General features: G+C 42.1%; 1 protein-coding gene across 1 annotated transcript in view; it reads right to left on the bottom strand.

Moving 5' to 3' along the window:
* LOC112908900 (solute carrier family 23 member 1-like) overlaps positions 1-23,341 on the bottom strand; it is a 47,192-nt gene extending 23,851 nt beyond the window's left edge. The window contains exons 1-4 of the mRNA XM_072762979.1: positions 22,882-23,341; positions 20,520-20,663; positions 13,436-13,593; positions 1,123-1,282 (exon numbers count right to left, since the gene is read on the bottom strand). Coding sequence (XP_072619080.1) covers positions 1,123-1,282; positions 13,436-13,593; positions 20,520-20,663; positions 22,882-22,923 — 504 coding nt within the window. The 5' untranslated portion in view covers positions 22,924-23,341. The remainder of the gene's footprint in view (positions 1-1,122; positions 1,283-13,435; positions 13,594-20,519; positions 20,664-22,881) is intronic.
* Between the last annotated feature and the right edge of the window lie 348 nt (positions 23,342-23,689).

Raw genomic sequence — 23,689 nt, 5'->3', positions numbered from 1 at the left:
GCTCACAGACAACATAATCCCCATCCTCATCTGGTCACTTATTTTGCCCTGGACGGTCCAGATTGCGCGATGCGCACATGTGCTTTTGGTGGGAGATACAAGGGTATACGGCCCATCACAGGGGTGGCAGGCTGCCTATGCTGGACATTTCCCAGAGTCTGCAAGGATTTAATATTTTTAAAAATTAGAATGGACAGTGTTTCTGGTTTGAGCTTTGCCTAATCTGAAGTCCGGGCCCAGACTACTATAAAAAAGACTGGCAACCCAGACTGCCCACCGGTATTTAGCAAACAGCTCAAGAATTTCTTGGCTTCCAATGCCACATGAGCCAATTCCTACAATGCACCCCTTCTTGTCTGTGTCTCTATATATCCTATTGCTTCTATTTCTTTGGAGATCCCTGACTGGTACACATGCCCTGTGACTCAGTAGTCCCACTCCTACATGTATTTTCAATGAAAAAATATATATATATGTTTGCCTAAAACCAAGTACACAAACATCCCTAGCAACACTATCTATAACAGCCCATAACTGAAGCTACTCTTAAACAGAGTTTGGGTAACAGCAGAATAAGTAAGCAGACAAGTAAATTACTGTGTAATTATATAATGGAACACTACGCAGTGAAAAGAGAATGAAGAATCTACCCCTACATATGACAATGTGGAAGACTTAGAAAAATCATGTTGAATGAAGAAGGCAGATACAAACTAGTACGTGCTGTGTGGTTCTCTATATAAAGTTCAAAACCAGGTGAAGCGCATCTATGGTGTTAGGAATCAGGTCAGCGGTTATCCCCAGAGGAGAGGGGACTGGGAGGAGGCATGATGAGGCTTCTGGGGTGTTGCTAATGTTCTGTTTCTTGATCCAGGTGCTGGTAACATGAGCAAGTTCAGCTTTGAGAGTTATTTTCTATACGTGTTGAATTTAAGTGAAAAAAATTCATTTACAAAGCTACAAGTGCAGACTTTGGAAGGAGGGGAGAAAAAAATAGAGTAGGGACAGGATTATCAAACATACGTAAAGTAGTAGTGGTAGTAGTAGTAGTAGTTGTTGTAGTAGTAGTAGTCATAGTAGTAGTAGTGTACACTACCCCCTCCACCCCATGGGCCCCCTCACCTCTCGGATCCTCTTCTGCCATTCTTCAGTGAACTCGGGAGAGCTGGTGTTCACCAGACTGGCATTGAATGTCCATTCAGGGCACTTCCAAGCAGGAAGGGACAGCATGGACAGGGAGGGTGCCACAAAAGCAAATGTCCCTCCCTGGAGAATGGGCAGCCTGGAGGAGGGAGAAGAGGATGCAGTTACCCGGGAGATTCATTAGCAGGGGTCTGAAACTGGGCTCAGGGGAGGTTCTTTCATTCCAAGCCCTAGCTTGATTTAGAGGCAATACATGACGCAGCTGGTCTCACCCTACAGGGAGTTCCTGCCATGCTCCCATCAGACGCAGGAGCCCTGCCAGACTTTGGACAGGTAGGAGGGGTGGTTGGGGGGAGACAAGCAGGCCTAACGCCAGTCTAGGAGATGTAAACCTGGGAAGCCCTGGGAAATGACTTGGAGACAGCACAGAGCTCAGCAAGCATATAGAGTGTGTGCCATCATCTACCCTGGTCCCAGAGAATCTTCCCCAGAGCCCAGGATAAAAGTACAGTTTCTGTGTGGAGGTCTCCCCCCAAGAGATGCACAGCCTAAAATCTGGGCTGCCAGATTCCTCTGGGTCTTCAAAAATGATCAGCACCCCCAGACCTGTACCTTCAAGCCTCCTTTGTATCACATGGAGAGAACAGTTTTTAGGTCAATTATCAGGCCAAGTGCCTTCCATCCAGATCCTTCTTACTCCTGCCTGGCTTCTCACTCTGGCATCTGTGAGAACTTTGAGAACTTTCTTCCCTTTGAGGTAAATGCAGCCTGATAAGTCAACCTTCAATGACCCTCTCTTATCAGATCACAGGCTATCAAGGCTTGGCCTTGTCTGCCCACCTATGACACTAACATTTGGGGAAGGGTGGCCCAGAGGCACCTCAGCATCCTGATTACACTTGTCACCGTGATCCACCTAGTTCCAATACATTTTCTTAACAATTCTAGAAGGGTATTTTTGTACTCAGAATTTCATAAAAATTGCTCAAAGGATTATTCTCGGGAGACTGAGTACATTCTATATAATGAAAATATGAAGTTGATGCAAGAGTTTGCTGCCTAATTGGCCTTTGCACCCTGGCTGGACATGAGAATGGATAATGCCTGGGCATCACCTTCAGACAAATCAGTGGGCTTCTCTAGGAGTGCGCCCAGGTATGGGGTGCACTTAGAGCTCCAGGTGATTCTACTGTGCAGCCACGGTTGAGAACAACTGATCTAGACCATAAATCTAGACCCATAAGGCTTCAAAGTAGAACAGAATCCATTGCCCACGCAAGGCGGGAATACACAGGTGGTGGTAGGGGTATGCGTGAATACTTTTTTAATTTAAAAACTATGAAATCTAAATATCTTGAAACAGAGAAGGGAGACATGCTCTACTTACATCTTTACAAAACCCCCTTGAGCTTTAAAAAGTAACATATAAACCTTTGTGTATGGGTACAACCAGAGTTACCTAATACAGAACTTGTGTCTTAATTTTTTGCTATAATTCCATATGCACATTTCACTCATTCACCAAATATTTATTAAGGATCTGCCACGTGGTAGGCACTGGCTGCCATGGTATTGAGGACACCATGATGAGTGAGACAAAACTCCCACTTATCTTCTAGCGACATATGTCTCAGCCCTCGTACTAACAAACTAACCGCTGCCAGTAACTTACTCTCAAGGATCACTTTAAACACCTTCTGGGGGTGCCTACAAAGTCCACCATGTCAGCCATGTCCATTTTACTGGGTTCCAGAAGGGCAGGGCTGGCATTCATTATTTTTCATTCTCATCCCTCCAGTGCTGAGCCGGGAACCACACAAAAACCTGCCAACATTGAGTTTGTCATTTGGTTTTCTTAAGTTTAATAGGCATGTAATGAAGTCCTAACAAATGTTAATTTGCATTTCATTAAGCTATGAGAGATGTGCACTCATTCGTGTGATTTAATGTCTGTTTTCTCCTTATCTACAAACCGTCTACTCATTACATGGAATTTGGATACTGTCAAAATATATTTGTAACAATTCTTACGGTAGCGAGCTTCCTTTTTATTAAAAAAAAATGCCTTCTGCTGCTGCATGCAGGAATTCATCCCTTAAGTGAGAAATTATTTAAGAGAATATTTCAAAATTTTAAATAGCTGCGTTCCTTTCTAATTCTGCTCGTGTTATTGTCTTTTGAGATGATGACATGTCATTGGGATAATATGATACATGGAATTTCTGCCTTTGTTTGTAATTGCAACATATCTTTTATGTTCAAGAGCAAGATGAATTTTCTTTTTCATTTATTTGCTTCAGGGTATGATCATGCTCTACCTTCAGGTTCACACAACGTATCTATAAATTATTCCCTTATTATTTTATACTTACACCTTCAAATCCCATTTTCTATTCCTTCCTGTCCCACCCCACCCCCATTTTGTTAGGTATAGCTTCTTTTTTTTTCTTTGAGATTTTATTATTTTAAAGAAAGAGTGTATGAGCATGAGCAGGAAGAGGAACAGAAGGGGAGGGGGTGGGAGAGATCTCCAGCAGACTCCGGGCTGAGCGCAGAGTGTTGCAGGCCTGGATCCCACTACCCTGAGACCATGACCCAAGCCAAAACGGAGAGTCCCACGCTTCATCAACCAAGCCACCCAAAGGCCCCAGGTATAACTACTTATTAGTATCCTTTTGGTAGACAGATGAGAAAGAGAGAGAGAGAGAGAGAGAGAGAGAGAGATTGATTGAGACTGATCTACATACACTCCTTCCATTTCTACTAATTCTTCCTTTATGAACATCCGCAGTATGTGTATAGGGTATGTGCACTCAGTACTATTCTAGGCTTTCATTGTTCTATGTATGTCTTACTTCCTATGGTGACCTTGATGTATATTTCAGCGTTCTTTTTAAATTTCATGATTAATTTATCTGCTACCATGATGGCAAGCCTGGATTTTTTAAATCTGTGCATGAGTATGATTCACTACTGTTCTACATGTGCCTTCTGACTTAAATGTCTCTCTTATAAATTATGGACTGTTGATTTGAAACCAACTCAACATTTTAGAGTGAGAAGAGTTTCTTGAAACATATCCAGCTTGCCCTGTTATTTTTATAGATGGGGGATCTGGGCCCAAGGTCATAGAGTTAACCAGGAGGAGGGCTAGGGTCTCCTCCCTCATCATCCAGGTTCCTCACTGCCCTATGACACTGATTAAGAGCATGGCAAATTTAAATCTGGCTCTACCTCCTATCAGTTGTGTGATCTAAGCACGTCACCCAACTTTTGCAAGCCTCAGTGTCCTCTTTGATATAACATAATAGCACTGATATATAAATAATAGCACTTTCCCCAGAGAGTAGCCATGAAGATTAAATATGTATAAATGGGTAGCCCAATGCCTGGGGCATATTTGGCACTCACCAAATAGCAGTAATGGTCATTACTTTATTATTCCCTCTGAAAAGTGTGGGTACTTCCTGAGCAGATGGTGTACGTTATAACATTTTCTTTTGTGTTTTCTCTTACAGCTGTTATATTGGGCTTTAAAAAAAAAAAAAACTGCTGTCTGGCATTCCCATCTCTTGCAGGTGGGTTCTCTAAGATTTGTTTTCTACATCCCTTGTTTTCTTTTGTGTTGTTGGAATCCATGTGCTTGGGCTGGTCCAAGACTACATCTTTGCCTTAGTTACCCCTTGCCCCATGGCACGTAATCAGCCCTGCAGGTAGTACACAGCCACCTGCACAGAGCTCCAAAGCTTTCATTCCACTCCTCTTCATTATTTCTTCTATTCCAATTCTTAAGGTAGACACTATCTCTCTATTTCAGGGGCTTGCATTAACATTTAAAGGTTAATGTCTAAGGCATAGCACTCTTCATGTGATGTCACAACACATGTCCGCTGGGATGGATTTGCTTCTATTGGATCTACTGATCACTTTGAAGCTTACTGCTCTTGTATTGCTGTTGAATCTATTTCAGATGTCTCCTCCCTGGTAATTTTTGTTTTTGTTACATTTGATTTGAAAGAGTTTCTCTGACAATGCCCCACATGTTCCAACACACTATGTATTAACTTTAGCATTTACAGGGGCACCTGGGTTGTTCAGTGGTTGAGCATCTGCCTTTGGCACAGGTTGTGATCCTGGGGTCCTAGGATCAAGTCCTGAATCAGGATCCCCGCAGGGAGCCTGCTTCTCCCTCTGCCTATGTCTCTGCCTCTCTCTCTGTCTCCCATGAGTAAATAATATATATGAACTTAATATGTGATGAATACAGTCTTGATTCCTATTTATTCAATAAATGATATTGAGATAATTGGCTTTCAGGGAGAAAAAAATAAATTTGAGGCCTCACTTCATACAATACACCTAAATAAATCCCAAAATTAATTCAAGAGTTAAATTTAAAAATCTAAACAACACCATACAAGTATTTTTTTAAAAAGATGATCATTTATCTTATCTATTGGATATAGAAAGGATTTCTATAAGTCTAAAAGTAGATCAAGAAATAGCAAGGGGAAAAAAAAAAGAAATAGCAAGGGAAAAAATTTAACAAATTTTACCATAGAAATATAAAAACTTTGATACTGCAAAAATGCTCAAAACTAAAAACACACTAAAAATGTTTATGGCAATTAATAAATACAAAGACTTGATATTTTTAATATGTATTGAGTTTTTGTGCAAAGTAAGAAAAAAAATTGACTTCTGGTTAAAAATGCCAAATTATACACTTGCTCCCTCTTGAAACTCCACTAAAATGACACTAAAATATATTTTAGAAGAATAAATCACAAGATAAAAAGATCTTAGCAGGAGACAATTGCAACAAAACTTTGAAAGCTAAAGAGCAGAGATGGACAGTGGTAACTGATCTGACCAGCCTGGGGAATCAGTATTCTATGCTAGCAATAGGTAAATGGCATTACACTGAAAAACTCACAACATATCAGGAAATGGTTCTTGAAGTAGGACTAAATGTGGAACTGAAACAGGCTTAATGTCTTTTTTAGAAACAGTCAAGGGACTGTCCTTCCCTCACCTTGGCCAAAGACAGAGTTTATCCTGTAGAAAAGACAAAACACGGGGTCTGCATACTGCAGGGAAATTGGCACAGTTGATGTGAAGATATCAGACTGAACACTGGGGTGAGTCATTTAATATATGCACACTGAACACTAAAACATCCAGCTCACTTTCCAACTGAGCTTCTAGCACACTTCCAGCCAGGTCTTTACTCTTCAGGCAAGAGACTGGAAGGTCTTTTTCTGGAGGATAGGACAACCTGATAGGAAAAGCATAAAGATGCTGAAATTCAGGCTTCCCCAGGTATGCTAGGGAAAGCATAAAGATATCTGAAATTCATGACACCATATTAAGACTACAATGTGAATTGTGACCCTTGCAGTTGGGTTATATGGCACTCCTGCATATCATGCTGCAATGAAGTCCAAAGTGAACGAGATGCAGTCTCAGGACCAGACTACCAGTCAAGCATTTGAGATCCTACCTTAAATATACAAGGATCACCAGACAACAACAGGACTATAGATGACAGAGACCCAAATAAAGAAACAGATGAAAGTAGCTTGTACTGTAGGGAGATTATCATTTTTAAAAAAGATTTTATTTATTTATTAAAGAGAGAGCAAGAAAGAGCACAAGCAGAGCAGAGAGGGAGAAGCAGCCTCCCATGAGCAGAGAGCCTGATGTGGGATTCAATCCCAGGACCCTGAGATCATGACCTGAGCCAAATGCAGACAATTAACTGACTGAGCCATTTGCACCCTGGGAGATGATAATTTTAAAACATACTCTCATTTATATCTTTGGCAAGTAAGATCTTGCATTCATAAAGCACGAATAGGATGCATAAAACAAGAATATTCAGAGAACAAAAAAGCTCTTAAAGTATTATAGTAGAAATAAATTCAGTTGAAGTTTTGGAAGATAAAGGTGATATGTTTTCCTCCCTGCAAAAGAGCAAAAATACAAAACGTTGTAAATAGGAAAGAAAAGGTAAGAGAATTAGAGAACCACTCCAGGAAATCGAGCATGTGAATAAAAGGAGTTTGAGAAAGAAACTCAAAGAAACTGAAGGATGACCATTTGCCTATTAAAAAGACATATTCAGTACACAGTATGATGGACGAAAATAAACTCAGGCCACAAGACATAACTAAAAATTTACAACACTGTGATTATAAAGCAGTCCTTGCGAGCTTCTGGGGTGGGGAAAGGGAAGGAGATTACATAAAGTTTTGGCCTTCTTAAAATCACATTGAAAGTTACAAAACAATGGAACAGTGTTTTCAAAATTCCGAAAGAAAATTATTTCCAATCTATATTCCTATACCCAGCTAAGCTATCCATCAGGTATGAGGGTAGAATCCACACACTTTCACATATACAAAGTCTTACAAAATTTATCTCTTTTGTTCTCTCTCTCTCTCTCCCTCTCCCTCTCTCCCTCTCTCTCTCTCTCTCTCTCTCTCTCTCTCTCTCAGGAAGTACTGGATTATTGTGTTCCTCCAGAAAAGAGAAAGATATGAGAACAAGAGACCTAGACTTGAGAACTGACATGAAGGGAATTCCCAGGATAGGAATGAAGAGGCATCTCAGGATGATAAATATAATGGATACCAGGCATATAGAGCAACCATTCCAAGTTGCAGCAAGGCAGAGAGCTCCAGTAGACAGTTCCTCAAGCTGAAGCTGATGTGAACAAAATTAATTAATTGATTAATCAATTAATTATTTTTTTAAGGGAGAGAGAACATGAAGAGGGGAGGAAGGGAGCAGCAGAGGGAGAGGGAGAGAGATAATCTTAAGCAGTCATGAATGTGGAGTGGCGCTTGATCTCATGACTCTGAGATCATGACCTGAGCTGAAATCAAGTGTTGGATGCTTAACTGAATGAGCCACCCAGATGCCCCATGAATGAAGTTAATAAGAAGAAATTAGACAATAAACAAAGAGCATAGAATTGAATTAGAAATAAGTACATAGAAAATTATGTATATTAGAAATAAGAAATATGTAAACTCCAGGGAAAGCAAAAATCTGGGCAGGAAAATAACTTTGTGATTCAGCTCCAAATAACATCACAGTTGTTAATTATAACACAAAATATTGATCTATGCTGGGAGTATAGGAGAACAAGAGGATGGGAAGTCTGCATGTATGTGATGAGAGTTAGAGTGAGCTTGTAAGTGTGGAAGAAAAGGAGATCTCAGTCATTTGTTCTCACATTGATTAGTAATACTAAAATTGAAGTGTGTTAACTAGAGATTTGGAAGGTAGTACGTACATAATCAGCTTACATGGATGAAATATTTGCCTCTGTCTAGAAAAAAAAAAGGGAGGAAGATTTCTGGTGGGAAGTAGAAGCCTGTTTGTCTATATTCTTTAAACCCACCAGTGGTCACTACCCTGAGTATACCTTTGACCACAAACCAGGCCCCTGCCAGAAACCAGTGGTGGAATGGCCAGTTCTCCCTTGTTCTGCCCCCAAGACACGCTGGTCCTTTTTTGTTTTTAGGGCTTTAATGCTGATCACAGAGAAATGGATTGGGGAAACAAAGATTAAAGCAGGTGAAGTGACAAAAGTTGCACGATCTTAGAATTTGTCCAAGGCTGGAACCTTCATCCAGTCCTTCCTCCAAGATGGTAATAGGCAGCCTACTGGACTTCTGCTCTCAGGCACAGATTCAAAAGGTATGGTTCATGAAATATGCCCTGATATTGTTCTAAAAATCATTTTAAATAGTTACTTTTCTCAGTTATAAAGTAATACATGGACATTGAAGGAAAATAAATGGAAAATAAAGAAAAATATAAAGAATACATTTAAATCACCCTAATTTTATAACTTTTTAATTATATAATTATAACTTTCTAATTATATAATTATATAATTATAATTATAATATAAGTATAATTTTATAATTATTAACATTTTGTTCCAGTCTTTTTTATCTTTAACCTTATAAACTTTATTAACTTACATAAAATATACACCTTTCATATATAATGTAAGCCACCCACAAATAACCTTAAAAATTTCTAATAATCTTTTTTACTGTCTTTAACTAGATAAATGATTCTCAGGATATATATAATTTATACCTCTCATAATTATAAATTACATCGGCTGCTATTATGAGAATGAAAAACTTGAAACGACTTAAATGTCTTTTAATAGGAAATAAATAAATCAGAATATAATTATATAATCTAGAATATGAAATACTAAGTGATCATTTTTTAAAAAGTACTATTGCAAAAGTGAGTTTGTTGAAATGGAAAAATATTATGGTGCATCGTAAATGTTTAAAAAGAGAGAGGAGGACTATTTTTATTTACAACTAAATTTCTTTAATTATTAAAAAAAAAAAGGGAGGGAGGGTGCAAAATTTTCTTACAGTACAATCCATTTCTTGATGTGAAAATAAATTTTCTGTACCTGGCACTGAGGTACATTTGTGCATTATCTAATTTAATTTTCAAGGCTTTGGAAAAATTAAAAAACTGTTCCACTTCATACAAACATGAGGACTCCAGGAGAAAATAATGCAAATATTATCCAAGGTAGAAAGGAGAGGGAGTATTACATCTCCACTAGGTAGAGCAATATGCCTTATTGCTGGAAAGGACGATTCCCCTGAGAAGGTCTGGGGTTGGGACATGTGCAATTCGAGAAGCCTGTGAGTAAGAGGGGGAGAGAATGGGTAAATGGTCAACAGTTGGGGACAGATGCATCTGGAAGGTCAGCTGCTGGCATCCAATCTTTCCCAAGTCATCATTTTGATGCTCCCTTCCTGAGTCAACCCAATGAGTGCGCAAAGGATGATGTCACAGGGACTTTTCTTTGCAATAGATCAGAATGGGGAGCAGAACCTCAGGAATGTAAGATGGGACTAATGATTTCTTCTGGAGTTTAAAAGGGTCACTGTGTTGTAAGAAATCCTGAGCTCTCTGAGTCCCAACTACTTCACTACTGGACAAAGAACGTTTTGCTCATCTTTTTACTGAACTCCCTACATCAAGCAGGTAAGGACCTGCCACATTGTAGGAAATGCCATCCTGTCCCTTCCCTATGGATAGCTATTCAACTTAAACTCAGAGGAAGCAGAAGCACCAGCCCCATCTTTGGGACTCCTCTGATGTGAAGATTGTCAGGTCACACTTCTACCTCAAAAGCCACCACTGTTCCTGCTCCTGCCAGAGCTCCAGTGGTATATCTGGATGTCAAGAGGGCAGAAGCAAAGCAAAGCAGGTTTAGGGGCTTTGTGTTTGTAACTCCCTGTGGGGCTGGGGCAGATGAGGGATCTCTGGGTACCCAGGCAGGTTATGGCAAGGCCTCCCTAACGCTACTGCAGCATCTTGCATTTCTAGGGCCAATCCAGGAAAATGGGGGCTCTGGATTTTAAGGTTCTGACAGACCAGAGCAAACCCTGTACTCTTTGAATCCTTGGTGGGGAATTTGGAAGAGATACTGGCTCACAGAGATGGTGACAGAAGAAAGAGAGGGCAGGGAACCAACCCACCAAAACTGTGGGCATGAGTCTCCCACTCCTCAGCAGAGATGGCAAGAACTTAAGCCTTGGCATATCACCTGGAAATGACTTGCAAAGGAAGCACTTTGATTTGCCTTTGATTTGATTCAGGCAAAAAGGCCACGCCAGGAGTGAATGTACTCCTCCAAATGCTCTTTACTGTCAGCCTATCCGGAAAAAAGTGTCCAGCTGCATATTAGTCTATACCTGTGTGGTTTTATTCAGATAATTGACAGAGAATAAATGGATATTAATTTTTCCTGTCAAGTCATTTTCTGTCAAGACAGGTCAGGTGGAAGCACACTGTAGGAAATGTTTTCCATTTCCCTTCACAACCACAGGGCTGAGCATAGGCCTGGCACAGGTTAGGTCAAAAGGAGATTGATGGTGAAGGGACCCTCACCTGCCTGGCTCCTTCTAAAGCCCAGGGAGGGGTCCCTGCAATGTGTTCACTAGCCATATGCTTTTGTCAACTTTGCAAAAGTAAATAGTTTCAGCCACATTTGGCTACCACTCTGGTCTCTTTGCACTGCCACCTTACAGGATCTAAATCTTGCATCAGTGGCATTAGAAAGGCCATTAGCACTCTCAGGATCTGGCTAAGGAGAAGCTGAGTCAGGAGAAACTTAGTTGAAAGTGGTAGTATGTACTTACGTGGTTTGAGGCACTAAACCACATAATTAATTTACTGCTAGCCACCTTGGGGTCATTACTGTGTCTTCTCCTCCCACCCGCCCCCGCCCCTGTGCCAGCTCACTCTACTTGGTGACGTGAAGGTGCAGAACCCAAGGTCACATTATGTTATCAATGTGTCCTATAGCACCTGGCATTGACATATGTGGGTGGGTGGATGAGAAACAAGTTTTGAAATGTATGGGGCCAGAAGCAAGTCTGTGGATGATCTGACAATCATCAGATACACAAAATTGCCAGAGAAGATTTGGTTCTTAGGATATGCAGGCAAGATGGAAGTTGTCTCCTATCAAGAATATAATTCATAATGCACATGAAACACTTATAAATACAGCATGCATTCAAAAATTTTTTGATAGAAATCAAGTACAAGAGAATTCCTGTGTTTGCAGGGCACGAATCGATAGCAGTGTTACAGTCTGTGTGTGACGGCATGATGATGTAGCTCAACTAGCAGTAACTAACAAATAAATTTGGACTAACCAATGCTAGAAAAGTGACTGAATTATCTTTCCTTCTCTTTATAAAATGAAGAGGTGATCAAAGAGTACCCAACCTTCACTTAAAGAAGAAGAGTCTGCAAGCATAAAATGTGGGGGGAGAAGTATGACAGGGGGCTGTGAGAAAGTGAAATAATAAAAATGGCATGCTATACTTTGGAATTTGGGGCATCTTGTGGTGTTTCTTTTTTTTTTTTTTTTTTAATTTGTAATTTGTTGAGGTTTTTTACCAAGTTAATAATATTCTCTTTCATACATGATTTTGTCTTCCTACTTCTATGTTCTTTTTCCTTAAAGAGGACACCTGTTTCTTTGGGAAACTTTCCTGAATGGGAGTTGCCGTACTTGCTGCCCTGATGGGTGGGAGCTGGGCATTTGGCACATGTTGTACCAATTAGAGCTCTTCCCTGGAATTTTAAAATGCAAGAGCAGCCAGAGCGGTATGCACCTGCTTTGGGAGAGAAGTGTGCTGACTGCCAGCAGCCTGTCTGCACTCCTGCGTGGAAGTCCATCTGTGACAATGAAGCACAGCCACCAGCAGTGTGATGAAGAAACTGCGCCATCTTCAGACGAGGCAAGGAGAGCCCCCCACCCCTAGGCTGGGGCTCCAGAGGGCTCCTCTCTGCTTTCTCTGGGGAAGGAGTCTGTGGGGCCAAAGAGGGTATGGTATGTCCACCTCAAGTCTGTGTGCCTCTCCCCTTTGAGGGCCATGAATTCTCTGCCCAAATGGCCCTGGGCCTTTTCCAGAGGCTGCTTGGGTCACACCCCAGGTGTGCCCTGCTAAAGGCAGACCATGATGCAGGTGCACACACATAGGCCTGAGGATGGCCAAGCATCAACTATGTGGGGAATCTGGGGTGTGTGTGTGTGTGTGTGTGTGTGTGTGTGTGTGTGTGGCAGGTGGGTGTGGAGCTTGGATATGCAGGCTGGGGTATCCACATTCATGCACGTAAGACCATTTGTGATCTGGAGCAAAGTTTGAGGTGGGAAGAGAAGCAGAAGGCCACAGGCTGTGGGTCAGCCCTCCTTGAGTGGGTTCCAAAGCAGAACCTTGAACAGTGAGAGAATTCTAAATTCAAACCTAGCTTTCCAGGTAGAATGATCAGAACATATTTAAGAGTCTGTAAGTTTGGTTTATAAATCTTCAATATTTAGACATCCAGTGTGTGGGGATCCATTTGTATTCTTGCCTTGCATTTCACAAACATCAGGAGAAGGCCTTTGTAGAAGCAAGAGAAGAAAAAGTCCCAGTGGCTCCTGAGTCCCTGGCTCAACACGTTCCTGATGCATAATGCATCTTGCCTTTCTCTTGCCCTGATCTTGCACATTAATAAAGAACACATTATTGCCTGAGCTAATCTGGATTTATGTAACTTTGATTGTGAATCCTAGCTAATATTGACAGTAAACTAGGCTCTGATTCGGAGTCCCACGTTTCCACATAGTTTACACCAGCTGCCTAACCACCTGTCCAGCTGCAAGCCAAGCAAATCTGGCTGGTACTCCTGCATGGAAAAGTCTGAATCCAAGGAAAAGAGTTTTACCTACCTGACTCCAAAAAACACTTGCAGGAGAGTGCAGATGCCAGAGACGAAGAAAATCGTGCTGATGAGGTAGCTCTGAGTCAGTGGGTCATGCTGCAGACACAGGTCCTTGGCCAAGATGAGCGGTATGGCTACGAGGCCCCCCAGGGCCGTGAGGAAGTGCTGTGGGCAGAGCAGAGAGAGTGGACAGGTGGCAAGTACATGCTGTGACTGCCTGTTCCACCCTCATTTCCATTGGCGTTGCCCTGCCAGAGGGAAAAATGCTACCTCTGGTCTCAGAGGAGCCTAAACAGAAGTAAGAGGCAGGCATCCAGATCAGCCATGGAAACACAGAGACCAGGGAGCAAAAGACAGACCCAGACTGAGGGTCTGGGGTTCAAGTGCAGAATCCTAACACTAGAAACTGATATCTTAGGTAAGAAACCCAGGCAGGAACACAAAACAGGGGGACATGACGGGAAGCAAAGAGGTAGGCTTCAGAATAAACAGAGTGCCACCCACCCAGCCACTGCACGGAGCCCAGCCTCACAGCTCCAGTTGCCTAGCTCACAGACTCCAGCTGTAGTCACCTAGACACTTTGGGGGGTCTGGCCTAGACTAGTGGTTCAATGCCTATGTTGTTAACACTGCTGCCCTGCTCCCACACCCCCTTAGAACTGGCCTGCCTGGGTCCCACTAACACCAGGGAGAGCAAGCACAGCCTACAACAGGCAGAGGGCAGTGTAGATGACTGCACTGAAAGGAACAGTGACTCAGACACAACAGCAGGGCATTAGCAACACAGGAGACTCCCTTGAATTACCAGGTCCTGGTGAACAGGGCACACTGCATGTCAGGGCACTAAGGACCTCCACTTCATAAAGGCACTGCTGTCAAGAGCAAAAGTCATAGCTGACTTTCTTACCACAGAGAGACAGACACAGAGAGGCAGACAAAATGAGGAGACAGAGAAATTTATCCCAAGTGAAGGAATAGGACAAGGCCACAGCCAGAGACCAACGTAAAACAGATATAAGTAACATGCCTGATAGAGAATTTAAAACAATGATCATAAGGATACTCACTAAACTTTAGAAAGGGGTGGAAGAGATGAGTGAGATCCTTAATACAGAGCTAAGGAAGAACACAGCTAAGATAAAGGGCTCAGTAAACAATGAGGAGCACATTTGATGGGATGAATAACAGACTAGAAGAAGGAGAGGAAAAAATGAGTGACCTCAAAGACAGAGTCATGGAAAGCAATCAAGCTGAACAAAAGAGAAAAAAATAATTACACAAAACAAGAATGGACTTAGGGAACTCAGTAACTCCATCAAACATAATAATATTCATATTATAGATGTTCCAGAAGAAGAAGGAGAAAAGGGGGCAGAAAATATATTTGAAGAAATAATAGTTGAAAATATTCGTAATCTGAAAAAGGAAACTGGCATCCAAATCCAAGAGGCTCAAAGAACTCCTAACAATATCAACAAAAGCAGACCCACACCAAGGCATAGTATAATTAAACTTGCAAAATATAGGGATAAAGAAAAAAATCTTAAAAGCAGCCAGACATAAGAAGTCTTTAACTTACCAGGGAAAATCCATAAGGCTAGCAGGAGATTTCTCAACAAAATCTTGGAAGCCAGAGGGAGTGGCTCCAGAGCCTGATAGACATTGTCACAGAGATCAGTGAGGAAAGTGGGGAGTGAGCTTGCTGGCTGCACCAGCACCCGAGAGACTCTCTGTGTCCCAGGCACAGCTGTGCTGCGTCGGGGAGGAGGCCAGTATGGCCAGGCCATTGGCCCCTGCAGCCTGGAGCTGATGTGCAGAGGCCTCTGTGAGTCCCAGCCTGAGCCAGCCCCAACCGCGTTTGGAGTCTTTTATTTATTTTAACTATTTCTTCAACATTCCACATTTGATGATGCAGATACCTCTTTCTTCCCTGAGTGTAAATGTTCTAATGCAAATCTTTTTGTTAATTGTAAAAAAAAAAAAAAAAAAACAAAAATAGCGCTGGCTGCAGCCCCGGCACTTCAAAGTGCCAAACAGGAAAAATCTGCAGCCAAGAATACTCTATCCAGCAAGCCGATCATTCAGAATACAAGGAGAGATAAAGCGTTTCCCAGACAAACAAAAATGAAAGGAGTTTGTGATGACGAGACAGCTCTGTAGGAAATATTAAAGGGGATGTTTTGAGTGGAAAGGAGAGATCAAAAGTGAAAGTATAAAGACAGGAAACCAAAAGCAGTAATAATGAGTATTTCCATAAAAAATCAGTCAGGGAACTCACACACACAAAATATATATAAAATATAATAATGTATGCCTAAAACGTGGAGAAAAGACGGGTTCAAAACTTAAATGACCATCAACTTAATATAGTCTGCTATTTGCAGAACAGCTTATATACAAACTTAATGGTAACTATATATCAAAACCACTAACAAGCATGCAAAGAATAAAGAGAAATAAATTGGAATATATCACTAAAGAAAATCAGCAAATTATGGCAGAGAGAAAGAAAGGATCAGAGGAAAGTCTTCAGAAACAATGACAAAACAAGTAATAAAATGGCAATAAATACATATCTATCCATACTTATTTTGTAAATGGAATAAACACTTAAAAGACATAGGGTGTCAGAATGAATTAAAAAAAAAAAGACTCACCTAAATGTTGCTTAAAAAGTGACTCGTTTTAGATCTAAAGACACCTGCAGATTGAAAGTGAGGGAATAGAGAAATATCTATCATGCAAATGGATGTCAAAAGAAAGCTGAGGTGGGGGGCACCTGAGTGGCTCAGTCAGTTAAGCATGTGACTCTTGGCTTTGGCTTAGGTCATGATCTCAGAGTTGTGAGATCAAGCCTCTCATCAGGCTCCACACTCAGTGAGGAGTCTGCTTGAGGATTCTCTCCCTTTGCCCTTCTCTCTGCTTGCGCTCTCTCTAAAATAAATAAATCTTTTTTTTTTTTAAAAAGAAGCTAAGTAGTAGTACTTATTTCAGATGAAATGGACTTCAAAACAAAGACTGTAACAAGAGACAAAGGACACTATATAATAATAAAAATAACAGTCTAACAAGAAGATATAACAATTGTAAGTATTTATGCACCCAAATATATATAAACAGTTAATAACAATAGAGGAACCTAATCAATAGTAATACAATAATAGTAGGGTACTTTAACACCCCAATTACATCCACAGACAGATCATCTAAAAAGAAAATCAACAAGGAAACAATGGCTTTCAATGACAAGGGACCAGATGGATTTAACGGATATATTCAGAACATTCCATCTTAAAACAGCAGAATACACATTCTTTTCAAGTGCACACGGAAAATTCTCCAGAATTTTCACATAACAGATCACATAACAGAATAGGCCCACAAAACAAGCCTCAACAAATTCAAGAAGACCAAAGTCCTACATCTTTTCTGATCACAGTACTATGAAACTAGAAGTCAACCACAAAAAAAAAAAAAAAAAAAACTAAACTGGAACAATCATAAATACACAGAGATTAAATAACATTACTACTAAACAGTGAATGGGTCAACCAGGAAGTAAAAGAAGAAAAAAGAAGTACATGGAAACAAATAAAAATGAAAACACCACAGTCCAAACCTCTGAGATTCAGCAAAAGTAATTCTAAGAGGGAAGTTTATACCAAATACATGCCTATTTCAAGAAGCAGGAAAAGTCTCAAATAAATAATCTAACCGTACCCCTAATGGAGCTAGAAAAAGAACAGCAAGCAAAACCTCAAACCAGCAGGGAAAAAAATTAAATAATAAAGATTAGAGCAGAAATAAATGAAAAACTTTAAAACACACACACACACACACACACACACAATAAAATAAATAAATAAAACACACACACACAATAGAATAGGTCAATGAAACCAGGAACTGATTTTTAAGAAAGAAAGAAAGAAAGAAAGAAAGAAGAAAGAAAGGAGAAAGAAAGAAAATCAATGAAACTGATAAACCTCAGGCCATACTGATCAAAAAGAAAAGAGAAAGGTCCCCAATAAATAAAATCATAAATGAGGGAGGACAAATAGCTACCAACACTATAGAAATATAAACAATTGCAACAGAATATTATGAAAAACTATATGCCAACAAATTGAACAACCTGGAAAAATGGATAAATTCCTAGAAACACAAAATACCACAACTGAAACTGGAAGAAATAGAAAATTTGAGCAGACTGATAACCAGCAAAGAAATTGAATCAGTAAGCAAAAAACTCCCAACAAACAAAAGTCCAGGACCAGGTGGCTTCCCAGGTGAATTTGAACAAACATGTAAAGAAGAGTTAATACCTGTTATTCTATAACTATTCCAAAAATCAGAAAAGGAAGGAAAACTTCTAAATTCTTTCTATGAGGCCAGCATTATCCGGATACCAAAACCAGATAAAAACTTCATTAAAAAGAACTACAGGCCAACATCCCTGATGAACATGGATGCAAAAACCCTCAATAACATACTAGGACACTGAATTCAACAATATAGTCTAAAAATCATTCACTGTGATCAAGTGGGACTTATTCCTGGGTTGCAAGGGTGGTTCAGTATTTCCAAATCCATCAGTGTGATATGTTACATCAGTAAGAGAGAGGATAAGAACTATCTGATCATTTCAATAGATACAGAAAAAGCATTTAACAAAGTATAGCTTCCATCTGTGATAAAAGCGCTCAATGAAGTAGAGTTGGAGGGAACATACCTCAACATAATAAAGGCCATAGATGAAAAACCCACACTTAATATCATCCTCAGTAGGGAAAAATAGAGAGCTTTTCCCATAAGGTCAGGACCAAGACAAGGATGTCTAATCTCACCATTTCATTCACCATAGTACTGGAAGTCCTAGCGACAGCAATCAGACAAGAAATAAATGGCATCCTAACTGGTAAGGAAGTAGTAAACTTTCACTATTTGCAGATGATATGACATCATATATAGAAAAGCTGAAAGACTCCACCAAAAAACTGCTAGAACTGATAAACAAATTCAGTAAAGTCGCAGGATACAAAATCAATGTACAGAAATCTGTTGCATGTCTATACACCAATAGTGAAGAAGCAGCAAGAGAAACTAAGAAAAACAATCTCATTTACAGATGCACCAAAAGTAATAAGATGCCTAGGAATAAATCTAACCAAAGAGGTGAAAGACTTATACTCTGAAAACTATAAAACAATGATGAAAGAAATTGAAGAGGACACAAAGAAATGGAAGGACATTCTATGTTCCATGCTCATGAATCAGAAGAACAGGTATCAGTGAAATGTCTATACTACCCAAAGCAATTTGCACACTTAACGCAATCTTCATCAAAATGCCAACAGTGTTTTTCACAGAACTAGAACAACCAATCCTAACATTTGTATGGACCTACAAAAGACCCCGAATAGCCAAAGCAATCTTGAAAATGCAAAGCAATTCTGGAGGGGCGCTCCTGGGTGGCTCAGTCAGTTAAATGTCTGCTTCTGGATTTTGGTTCAGCTCATGATCTCAGGGACATGAAATCGAGCCCTGGGTTCAGGCTCTGCACAGCGTGTGGAGTCTGGTAAGATTCTCTCTCCCTTTCTCTCTGCCCCTTCCTCCTCCCACTCCAAACAACAACAACAAAAACAAAAAACAAACAAACAAAACCAAGAAGAAAGAAGAAAGAAAAGCAAAGCTCTAAGCTTTGCTTCCAGACTTCAACTTATATGACAGAGCGTAGTAATCAAAACAGTGTGGTACTGGCACAAAAATAGACATATGGATCAATGGAACAGAATAGAAAACCCAGAAATAAACCCACAACTATGTATCACTTAATCTTTGGCAAGCTGGAAAGGATATCCACTGGGAGAAAAATAGTCTCTTCAACAAATGGTGTTGGGAAAACTTGACAGCAGCATTTGGCTTTCTTAAACTCAAAAATAGGTCCTTACGGTTTTCTGAGTCAGTGAAGATAGAGCTATGTTATTCATATTATCCATTTTATTGGTTCATAATAATATTTTTAAGTAGTATGACCTTGGCTTTTCTTACTTCATAGGAAAGTGCTAAGAAGTAAATAAAAAGTGTGTCCCATCTCTGATAGCCCATGTTGAGTTTGTAAAATGAAAAGAAGCACATCTATGAGTCTGGAAAATTCATGTCACAAAAAGTTACAAAATGAAAAGTGAAAGTGGAAAGCCACCTTCCCTTTCCTGGTTCTTTTTTCCAAAGCTAAATACCTCGATTAGTTTCTTATGAATCCTTCAAAACCACAAATTACTTCTATCTCTCCCTCTCTCTGTTTTTTAACACACACACAAAAGATAACAGTATATACACAGTTATTTACTTTGCTTCTTTCGCTTACTATCCGTTGGGGAATATTCCCCAAAAGCAAGATAAATGTATCTTTTTCTCTTTTGAACAGCTGCACACAAAAGTCATCTGTTGGGTTGTGTGACAACTTGTTTAACCAGTTCACTTTGAAGGATATTTGAATTGTATTTACCGTTTTGCTAATTTGTTGTGTGGTTTGACGTTACTATCGCCAATGATCTTACAAGAACATCTTGGTACTTTGTTGAGATGTTGTGCATCTTCAGTCCTTGCCAGTGTATCCACAGAGAAATTCTTAAGCACTGGGGACTGGGCTAAAGGGCCTGTGATTTACATGTTGATGGAAACTACCAAAGGCCATCCAGAAAGGTTGCATCAAAAAATGTTCCAACCAAAGTGTTTGACAGTCCTTGTTTCCCCAAATTCCCCCCAAGCACTGGTTATCACATTTTTTTAGTTGTTGCAAATCAAATAAATTGAAATTGGTATCATGAACATGATGCAGTCAGGTTCCTTGATATGACCCATCAGCTTAGCATGAGAATCTTCTGCTCAGTCCTACCACCCTCACCTCCACACTCCTGAGAAAAAGAGACACATGGAACTTTGAGTTCCCCTGTAGGTCAACTACATGGAAGACAAGAATATGAGTAACCAAAGTTGGGGAACCTTGACTAATTTGGCCTGGGTGTGATCAGTGTTACTTTTGAGGCAGTCTAGTGTCTTCGGACCCAGTGCTCGCTGGGTGGCATTACCTGGATCCCCATGAGGATGCAGAGATACCATGGTGGGATATCCAGGATGCTATAGATCAGCTGGCTGCTGCTAGGGCTCCTGGACTGCCCATCCTTCTTCCTGCCTTGGCCTTCGTTGTCACAGGTGAGCACATCGTCACCTCTCTGCTGGGAACAAGAGAAGACACACTTAGGCATTTTAAGAGGAATCAATGGACTTCCTGATTTCACCTGGGTAGATGGATGGCCTGCCAGGGGGAAGAGGCAATAGGACAGGGTTAACAGCTGGCCAGTTTGGGATTCTTAGGTCCAGACTCAAAATTCCAGTGATTTTCTGCACTGTACATCTAGGTGGGCCTGCATGTGAAGTCTGGAGCCCTGCAAGGGGAGTGGCTGCTTGGCCTGAAGCCCTTTGCAGACAAGCAACCTTGGGCAGGAGGGGTGGGGGCCAACTCCAAGGTCAGAAGATGGGCAGATTTCCCTCCCAGACCGGTAAATGGGGCTCCTGGGCCCAGAATGGTACAGCTCCCACTGGCCCTGTGTTTACGTCTGCCAAAGCTCTCCTCACAGCCTTTTTGTTATAACAGTTCCCTTCTCCACCTCTTGGGTTGGGCTGGGAGTTCCGTGAATGCGTTAATCATGCCTTACCCGCCTGTGTAGTCCCAGCTGCTAGAGCAGCCGACACTTGTGTTGGGTGTAGACCGACCGAATGGATGGATGCGGCAGGCAAATGTCAACGGCTACAGTGCCCACCTGCCTGGGGCTGACAGAAGGTGGTTCTGGTGCAGTGACGGCAACCTCGGGAGGGTGGGTCCTGGGGGGAAGAGGACCCCTGCCCTTCTGACTGCACTCGCACCCCACCCAGCCTCCAGCCCCCCACCTGGCCCTCTGGGTTTGTTTCCTAACACTCCCACCGACCTGGCTCTAGCCAATGGGGTAGTCCAGGTTTCTCCAAATGCAGCCTTCATTATCCTGGGTTGGTGCCTCAGCTCCCCCTGCGGCCCCCACTCGAGCCCCCTGCTTCCCCTACCCTCTTGCAGCTCCCCAAGCTCAGAGCCTCCTCCCCACCATCTCCCCTGACCTCCCACACCCATATGCTTTTCTTCCCCAGTAACTCCCAGCACTCTGTGTCCCTCTGTTACGGAATTCATGTTTTCTCTCTTGTACCAGAACATTCCTGCATGCCCTGCTCTCCCCCAGCTAGGCCATAAGGGCCAGGAGGCTATCTTCCCCTTGCTAATATTTCTCCAAGTTCCTGGCAGAGCAAAATGCATGCAAAGCCAAAAACATCTCAGGGAAGTGGACCCTGGAAATGAAGAGAAGACCGACCACTGAAGGAGGCTGGGTCCAGGCCCAGACCCAACACTCTCCAGGGGGCTGCAGGTAAACCAAAATGTGGGAGTCCCCCAAGGATTTCCCAAGACTTTTGCTTTCTTCTGTTTTGTTTCATTTCATGACAGTAGGGAGGAAAGAATTCTGGGGAAGGAAGAAGAGACATCTCTGCAGGGCCTCCCACAATTTCCTGGAAAAGAGGGCCCGCCTCCATCTCTTCCCCAGAAGGCTGGGCAACGGTGAGCAGGGGCTGGCCGCCTGGGCCGGAGGGAAATCTGAGAGCCCCAGGGAGGAGGGTGCCACCCCCTCCCCCCCCCCCACACACCTGCCAGGGCTGCAGCCCCGGCCTGGTGCTGAGGAGCTCTTTCCCCGCCATGGTGGCCATCGGCAAGCACCAGAAGGGCCCCAGTCAGTCCACTGTGCTGCGTTACAGCGCTCAGAAATAGGTTGCGAAGGTGCTGGGGCCAGGGCTCACAGACCGGCCCCGAGATGCCTCCAGAGGGGTGACTGTCACTTTACTTCTCTGGGCCTCAGCTTCCCCATCTGAGAACAGAAGCACCTGTGTCATTGGCTTGGAAAGAAGGAAATAAAGCACATGAAACGCCCGGGGTGATTGGCTGGTTGGTAAATATTAGCTCACTCTCTTTCTCAGATGCCCTCTCTCTTTCCTTTTGCTTTGTTTCAGAAAGTCCTTCTGATCAAAGAAATGTTAACACTGAGAAACTTGGAAAACAGACACTCAGAGATTTGGATTCAGCAGCGACCGACCTGTGAATAAAGTTAAACCAAAGAGGATCTTCCAACTCTTCCCCGTTGCTTTAGGATTTGCCCATCAAGGTTAGTGTCCCTGGAGGAGTTTTTGCCCTCATGATGGAGGTTGTGGGGGCAGCTGCACACCTATCTAACCACTTTAAGTCTCTAGAATGTGAGCCACCATCCTGAGCATGAATCAATTAGGGCTCTGGGACTCCAGGCTGGGGCCCCCTCCAGGCCTTTCTTCCATTCTGCTCCCGTCCCCACTCGTTTTTCCCTCTCTTTTAGCAGCACTCACCAGAGGGTCAGGGTGCTCACAGCTGGTGATGGTAAAGCTCATGGCAACCCAGGGTCTGCCCGTTTTGGCCTCGTCTCAAGATAAAAACGAAGGGAACCCACTCCGGTTGAAAGAGATTGATGTCTCACCGCCTGCCAAAATGGAGAGAAAGACAAGGATCCTGGGCTGGCTCTGGGAGGGGTGGGGCTTCCAGACTTCTCTTGCCCCCTCCAATCATCACGGAGACCAAGGTGCACTCAGGTGCAGCAAATGTGTCATAATTTAATAAGTGTGAAGGAGTGTGGAGAGGTCAATGATCCTCTATGACACTAGAGGAACAAATCAGGTACAGCCTTTTGGGAGTGGCATGGGAGTACTTTCTGAAAGCCTGATTCCGGGAGGCAGGAGAGGAGGGGTGGTGATGAGGGTGAGGCTCTGGGCTGAAAGCACAGGCTTAGCAGTTTCTTAAAGTTGATTCTTAATGACTAGTTGAGCTGAAGAAATAGTCCAACCAGCCTGGCCTCTGAGATGCAATAATGTAGTCATCATAAGACAAAGGGCATTCCTGTTAATCTGGGAGATACTGCCAAGGTACATTGATAGAGCACAGCCCTCAGGGGAGAATCTGAGAAAAGACCTTACGTGTCTATCTTCCTAACACCCAGAAATATCTGATAGCCCACTCTTCGGAAAGAGAGATCCAGGAAGGTGTACTCTTGCTCTTACTCTGCACAGGACCCTCCTCAGATACTCTGAATAAACTCCCCTCCGTGAAGTCCAAAGCAAGCCAAGTACCAGCTACTCCTGGTCGCAGAATGTTCTGGAATGG

Source organism: Vulpes vulpes, chromosome 7 (genome assembly GCF_048418805.1).
Source record: "Vulpes vulpes isolate BD-2025 chromosome 7, VulVul3, whole genome shotgun sequence".
NCBI classification, from domain to species: domain Eukaryota; kingdom Metazoa; phylum Chordata; class Mammalia; order Carnivora; family Canidae; genus Vulpes; species Vulpes vulpes.
Note: the sequence above shows the minus strand (reverse complement) of the source record. Positions and strands in the feature narration are given on the sequence as shown.